The sequence below is a fragment of the Globicephala melas genome, chromosome 3 (assembly GCF_963455315.2).
Source record: "Globicephala melas chromosome 3, mGloMel1.2, whole genome shotgun sequence".
Taxonomy (NCBI): Eukaryota; Metazoa; Chordata; class Mammalia; order Artiodactyla; family Delphinidae; genus Globicephala; species Globicephala melas.
Window position 1 is genome coordinate 171104789 of NC_083316.1, and position 6775 is coordinate 171111563.

The following is a 6775-nucleotide window of genomic DNA, read 5'->3' on the forward strand; positions in this document are numbered from 1 at the left end:
TATCATTTCCAGCCTCTCCCTCGCCTCTCCCCACGCTTTAGCCTCCAGCCACCCCAAAAGAGATGCAATTTCCCTTATCAAGCCACCTCTCTTCTGTGTCTTTGCCCGTGCTGTCCGCCAACACTTTTCTCCGCTTCTTTTGAGGACTCCTAGTTACTCATTAAGCGCCAGTGTCCCCATATGCAGGGAAAGGCACCAGGAAGAGCACACGCCTCTTACCCCCACCCCTGGCCACATGGGGCTGAGGTGTCCTGTCCTTCCTTGTCTGTCTGGGGAGTCACCTAGAGCAGAGGATGGTTGGAGCTGTGCCGGGGATTCCCCGTGTCCTCAGACCGCGACAGGAACCACCGAGGTCAGACCAGATGCTCTTTATTCTCCAGCTCTGCACCGTGGGGGTGGGTGGGGGTGGCGGCTCCCCAGGGTCCCCACTGAAGGGAAGCCCAGCCAGCTGGGGAGCCTGGATGTGCTGGCCATCAGGGTAAGGGGTGCACGGTCAGCCCCCCTGCTGTCCAGAACCCTGCAAACATCCTCTGGTCGCAACTGAGTGGAAGGAAAATCCCCCTCCGTGTGGTCCAGGCGGGGCAGGGGCCCAGGTCATCTGGTGGGCCGGCAGCGTTTCCACAGGCGGTAGGTCAGGAACACCAGGAGAAGCAGCCCCAGAACAAAGCTGCCCGTCCACAGGTATGCAGACGTTAGCGGGGAGCCTGGAGAGAGAGGCATACGGTGTCTTGCACCTCTCTGCAGGTTTGGGGAGCAGCCCAGCAGAGTCGGCTAAGGGCTCCCGGACTGACCGAGTTCCCTGAAATTTTACAAAGGACCTCACGGTTTAAAACGCCTTCTGAAATGTATAAAAATCACTGGACTATCCAGCTATTTTTAGAGTGAGTCTTTTGAAAGGTACATAGGACCTTGGAGTTAGAAGTGAGCTGTCCAGTGAGGGACCACTCAGCACAGCTGCATTTGAAATGTGGTCAGTCTGAGTGGACAGCGCTGTCTTTGTAAAACACACATTGCATTCTGAAGGCTTAGTTTGGGAAAAAAAAATCTCATTCATGCTTCTTTATAGATTACATGTTGAAATGATAACGTCTGAGATATATTGGTTTCGATGAAATATATTGTCAAACTTATTTTACCTTTTTATTCCTGAATGTGGCTACCAGAAAAACGGAAATTACCAAAGTGGCTGTATTCTACTTTTTTTTTTTTTTTTTTTTTTCTTTTTTGGCCACGCCACACCGATCTTAGTTTCCAGACCAGGGATCAAACCTGCGCCCCCTGCAGTGGAAGCACGGAGTCTTAACTGCTGGACCGCCAGGGAATTCCCTTCTATTTCTGTTTCTATTCCACAGGCTGTCTTAGCCCATAGAGTGCTGTGACACCTACACAGTCCCTGAAACTTAGTTATCGCCATGCAGGCAGTTGTGATCTTATAGGGTCACGGAAGTCCACTGGACAGCTGGGGACACAGGCTGGCAGGGCCCCCCTTGTCTAAGGCCAGACTCAAGGCTCCCCTCCCTCTCAGGCTCCCCCAGTGCCCGCCCCAGCCCCTGAACTCACAGATCTCTGAGGCCACGTACAGGTTGGCCGTCTGGCCCCCTGGGTCCAGGCCACACTGGAACCAGCCCTCACCGTGGCATCTGGCCCACAGCACGCTCCCGCCGCTCAGCCAAGCCCGGGCCCCCACCTCCTGCGTCTCGTAGGCCGCCAGCCCGCCAGGGGCCCGGGTCCAGCGCACGGCCACGCCTGCGCCGCAGACCACCTCGCACAGCAGCTCCAAGCTCCCTGCTGCTGACAGCTGGTGGATCTCCGGGAGGCAGGGCCTGGTGGAGCTGTTCCGGGGCACGAGGCCAGGACTCCTGGGGCTGCGGGTGGAGGCCTGCTCTGGGATGGCCCCGGGGGAGGTGGTGATGGGGGGCTTCGGGGATGTCGTGACGGGGGGCTCCGGGGACTCTGTGGTGCTGGGCTCTGGGGGGGTCATGACGGGGGGCTCCAGGGAGGTCAGGCCCTGCAGGACTGGAAAACACGGCAGCCATCTGTTCTTGCTGCTGTCCAGCCCCTTCTCCTCCCTCCCTCTCTCCACCCGGACCACATGGTTGGACCAGAACCACTCCAAGCCCCGTCCATTCACTTGGGTGAATCGCAGGGTATCCCAGTGGGCAGGAGCCGTCTCGGGGTCTGTCATGCCCCCCCCCCCCACAGCGAGCATCCAAATCTCTGTGTCTCACTTTCCTCAACTGGAAAGCAGGGTGAGAGGCCCCCACCCCAGGGGCTGGCGTGCAGAGTGACACGGGTGTTGGATCTTATTATTATGGGGCTGAGGGGTGGGGAGAGGGAAGGGGGTGCCCCTCCCCCTTGCGGTGCAGATGAGAGACTGAGGTCCCTAGAGGGGATCTGTCTGTTCTGCTGTGTGACGGCTCTCAAATCCGGAGGACTCTGTGCACACCCTCCCAGCACACCCCTGCCTCCCCCCCACACCCCTGCTTCCACTTGAGCCAAACCTTTCCCGGCCCCCAGGCCCCAGCCATTAACATGAGTATCGCGGTGCCCTCTCAGAGAACGAATCTGTGCTTCCTTAGTGAGAGGCTGCCAGAAGCTTAGTGATGCGGTCGGGGCCTGTCCCAGATGAGACTAACTAATAACGTCTGACATGAACTGAGCACCTACTGTGTGCTAGGCCCCACGTTAAATGTTGCCATTCGTTAGTTCATTCAGCAAGCATTTCTTGTGCACCTACTATGCGCCAGGCTCCGTGATAACAGTTATTGATTAATTCATTCAGGATGTATCTATTGGACACCTACTGTGCGCTGAGCACTGTTTTAGCCACTGGGGGGACAGCCATGAAAGAGAGTGACACATTCCTATCTGGATGAAACCAATGGCAGGGGAGACAGATAATGGGGAAAAAAATAAAGAGAGCACACAGGAGTCAGATGTTGATAAAAGGTGTCAACAAACATTCAACAAGAGAAGAGAAAGGGCCTGAGTGTGTGTGTATGTGTGTGTGTGTGTGTGTGTGTGTGTGTGGTGGGGGTGGGAGTGGGGTTTGACCCCTTGGACAGAGAGGTCAGGGCAAGTCTCACTGGGAAGGAGACACGAGGGAGGTGAGGGAGATGTGGGGAAGAGCGTTCCGGTGGAGGGCACAGCAGTGCAAAGGCCCTGGGGCAGGACTGCACCTAGGGTGTCGGAGGGACAGCAGACGGAGTGAGGGGGAGAGAGGAAGTGAGGCAGGGGGTGGGGGTGGGGGACGGGCAAGCAGGTCAGGCTCTGTAGGGCTCCGTGGGCACGGGGAGCTTGGGTTTTCACCCAAAGGGAGGTGGGAGCCCTGGAGAGCTGTGGGCAGAGGAAGGGCAGCACCTCATGGGACCTGGCTCAGGGTAGGTGCTCAGCGAATCTGCTGAATGAATGAACGAGTGAGAAGTAGCCCCTGGCTGCCACGAAGGGACAGACTAAAGATCGAATGCAGGGACTTCCCTGGCGGCGCAGAGGTTAAGAATCCGCCTGCCAACGCAGGGAACAGGGGTTCGAGCCCTGGCCGGGGAGGATGCCACATGCCGCGGAGCAACTAAGCCCGTGCGCCACAACTACTGAGCCCGCGCTCCTCGAGCCCGTGCTCCTCAAGAAGAGAAGCCACTGCAATGAGAAACCTGCGCACCACAACGGGAGTAGCCCCCGCTCGCTGCAACCAAAGAAAGCCCGCGCACAGCAACAAAGACCCAACACAGCCAAAAATAATTAATTTTAAAATAAAATAAAATAAAGATCGAATGCAATTTTTCCTCGTCTGTGGTACTGTGACCTGCCCAGGTGGCGACACAGCAGGGGAGGGGCTTAACCAGGATTCCATAAGAGCCGCTGGGCACCGCTCATCAAGGCTCACAGGCGCTGGGTGGTGTGACCTCACCCACTTCCTGGGGGACACTGAGGCACAGGCTCACCTGGAATGGGCCGGCGGCGGCTCAGCTCCAAGCCGGGCAGCCTCATGGTCGCCTGGCAGTGGAGGGACGGTGGGGCGGGTGTCCCCAAGGTGGGCAGCAGCCAGCGCTGTGTCACTTGGAACAGCGGGTCCTCGCCCTCCTGGGGCTCCTCCATCACATCCCGGAGGGCCTCCACCCCCTCCAGTTCCTGATCTCCCAGGAGCAGGGACATGGAGAGGGTGTCAGGGCCAGCAGGCGTGACGCTGTGGGCTGTGCAGGACACCTCCTGGTCCGGCCCAGCCACCAGGGCCTCTGGGGCCACAGTCAGTTGGTCCGGGAAGGCTGTGGAGGGAGGGGAGGAAGGGGGTGGGCAGAGCTCCGAGGGTCAGGGCTGGGCCCTGAGGAGGGGGCGAGGGGACTGCTGGTGCCCGGGGACAGGGAAGACCCAGTGTCCCACCCGCAGAAAGGGCAAGGGGGTCAGGTACAGGAGGTTTGGGGGTGGATTGGGGGAGAGGGGATGCGGGGAGGAGGGAGCGGACTGCAGATCGACCCAGGAGGACCTGCGAGGCCGGCTTTGAGCTGGGGCGGGCTGGGCAATCCGGGAAGCCTCCCAGGCAGAGGTGGCACAAGGATAGAGGGAAAGCAGGGCCGCTGGCTGGGCCCCCACGTGTGCCACGACGGCGGGAGGGGCGGGGGCTCACCGAACACCAGGAGCCGCACGATGTGCTGGAAGGCGACGTCCCCGCAGGAGCCCACGCACACGCGGGGCCCCGCAGCCGACAGCGAGGCGTTGAGCACGGAGAGGACGCTGCTACCCGCGCCCGACTGCACGGCGCCCAGGCTGGTGTCCAGGCCCCGCCACTGCACAGAGGCCGCCCTGCCGTCCTCGCAGGCCAGGCGGCAGGTGAACTGTAGCGACTCGCCCACGGCCACCGCCACCTCGGGCTCGGGGGGCTCCACCTCCAGCGGCCCACCTGCGGGCGACGGCGCTCTCAGCCCCACCCCGCGCCCCCAGCCCCAGCCCCCTCCTCCGAGCCCCTCCTCTCTCCCAACCCCTTCCCGGCTCGGAGACCCCTGCCCCGCTCACCGCGGCCCAGCTGCAGCAGCCCCAGAAAGAGGGGAAGCAGGAGGGCGAGTCCCTGCTCCATGCTCGGTCCCCGGCTCTGTCCCCTGCCCGCGGGGTAGGCGGCTTAAATACTGGCGCCCCGGGCTCCTTCTCCCCCCGCCCCCGGCCCCGCGACCCCGCTTCCCCTCCCCCTCCTCCAGCTGCTCCCCGGGGGTTTCCCGAGGGGGTTTCCCACCCTGACCCCCGACCCTGGAGGCGACAGAGAGGCAGGGACTGGGGGCCAGAGATGGGGGCGGGGGAGGCCGAGGTCAGAACCCGCGGGCGGAGGGTCTGGGCCGATTCCAGGTTTCACTTTTAGAGACTGAAGATCGGAAGATGGAGGCGGGAGAGGGCTGACTGTCGAGGTTAATTGAATGGAAATCGGAGCCAGGCCCAGGGCTGGCGCCGGGCTCGCCCAGTCGCGGGAGTCTCAGCCCTCGCTGCCCGGAGCGGCCGCGCGGGGGCGGTGGGGAGCAGTCTCCCCCGATAGCTTGGGCGGCCGCGCAGCAGGTCTCCTGCGGTGGACCGCCCCGAGCAATCCGCTTGGAAGATGGGTCCCGTCAGGGGTGAGGATGCTGTAGGGTGTGGAGCCGAGGCCCACCCACCCCTGAGCTTGTCTCCTGTCCGCCAAACGGGCAGGCGTGATGGGACCCTGGGACACCGGACATGGGGCCTCAGTGCTCTGTTCCACACAGCGACTTGGGTCTGGGCTCCCCACGAGAAGCCTGGGGGAGGGGACCCACAGCGGGCATCGGCGAGGCCTGAGAACCTCATCTTCCCAACGCTGGAATCCATCCACGCTTTCCTCTGGGCCCCTCAGCCTGGCCCCAGTTTCCTTCACAGCCGTTCACCACCCTGCACCCAGAGTGGACTTAGAAACACCCTCTCAGCACGTGGACACCCCACGGCTTCCCCTGGCAGAGGGAAAAATGCCAACTCCTGGCCGTGGCTGGAGCCTATGAGACCGAGCAGCCTCCGGACCAGGCAGCCTCAGGACCTTAGCATGAGCCTCCCCTGCTCCGTCTCTGCCCAGATGCCGCCTCCTGAGTGGGAAGCTCCCCACCCAGCTTCCCCCCAACCTGACTTCCTCGCGGTCCTTAACGAGGTCAAGTGGCTGATGTCACATCCCCCTTGTACTGGGAATGGGGGGATCTCGTCCGCTGTGACCCCAGACCCCGTGTGCAGCGGGCATGCAGGAGGAAAAGGATGGAGAGTCCTGGCTGTCCCCCCACCCCCGCCTGACTCTGCCTCAGTTTCCCTGACTTCAGTGTAAGAGAGGAGTCGCCAGGCCATGCTGTTTCTAAGCACCACCAGCCCCGCCCGTCTGTCTTCTCAACATCTTAATTGTCAGAGGTAGAAACTGGGGCCTAAGAGCAGGGGCCGGTGGGCAGGGGAGGGGAGCTGAGTGGGGGGCTGGGGTGCCGCTGGGGGCAGGGGAGGGGAGCGGAGACTCAGGGGGCCCCAAGTGTGCGAACCCAGCGTCTAACTTCCTTGGTCCCATCCCCCTCCTACCTCGGTGCCGGGAAAGGCCGCACAGGAAGGCAGCTCCAAGGTGCCGCCCCTCCCCAGGCCGGAGGTGTGGGCCCTTCTCGGGAAGCTGGGCCCTTAACCCGGGTGGGGGGCAGCAGGCCTGGTGAATGGGTCTCTTCCCAGGCCCTGACCCGGCTTCCTGGCACCCTGGCAGCCGAGGCCCTTGCAGGGTGTGGACTTGCCCCTCCCCTGCCATCGCTGGCCCCTCCAGCTCCAAGCC

General features: G+C 62.1%; 1 protein-coding gene across 1 annotated transcript; it reads right to left on the bottom strand.

Moving 5' to 3' along the window:
- Positions 1-145: 145 nt before the first annotated feature.
- Positions 146-5152, bottom strand: MADCAM1 (mucosal vascular addressin cell adhesion molecule 1). Its single transcript, XM_030845717.2, has 5 exons — positions 5008-5152; positions 4622-4894; positions 3942-4262; positions 1561-2016; positions 146-704 (listed from the first exon to the last, which is right to left on the bottom strand). Exons 1-5 carry the CDS (start codon positions 5066-5068, stop codon positions 595-597), a joined length of 1221 nt encoding a protein of 406 aa, XP_030701577.1. The 5' UTR covers positions 5069-5152; the 3' UTR covers positions 146-594.
- Positions 5153-6775: the final 1623 nt, after the last annotated feature.

Bases quoted from the DNA above. Each gene is read 5' to 3' on its own strand.
- MADCAM1 (XM_030845717.2), bottom strand. From the start codon at position 5,068: ATGGAGCAGGGACTCGCCCTCCTGCTTCCCCTCTTTCTGGGGCTGCTG. The intron at 4,895-5,007 runs GTGAGCGGGGCA...CGTCGCCCGCAG, and splicing joins GCTGCTGCAGCTGGGCCGCG to GTGGGCCGCTGGAGGTGGAG. The intron at 2,017-3,941 runs GTGAGCCTGTGC...CGTGTTTTCCAG, and splicing joins CCGCCGCCGGCCCATTCCAG to TCCTGCAGGGCCTGACCTCC.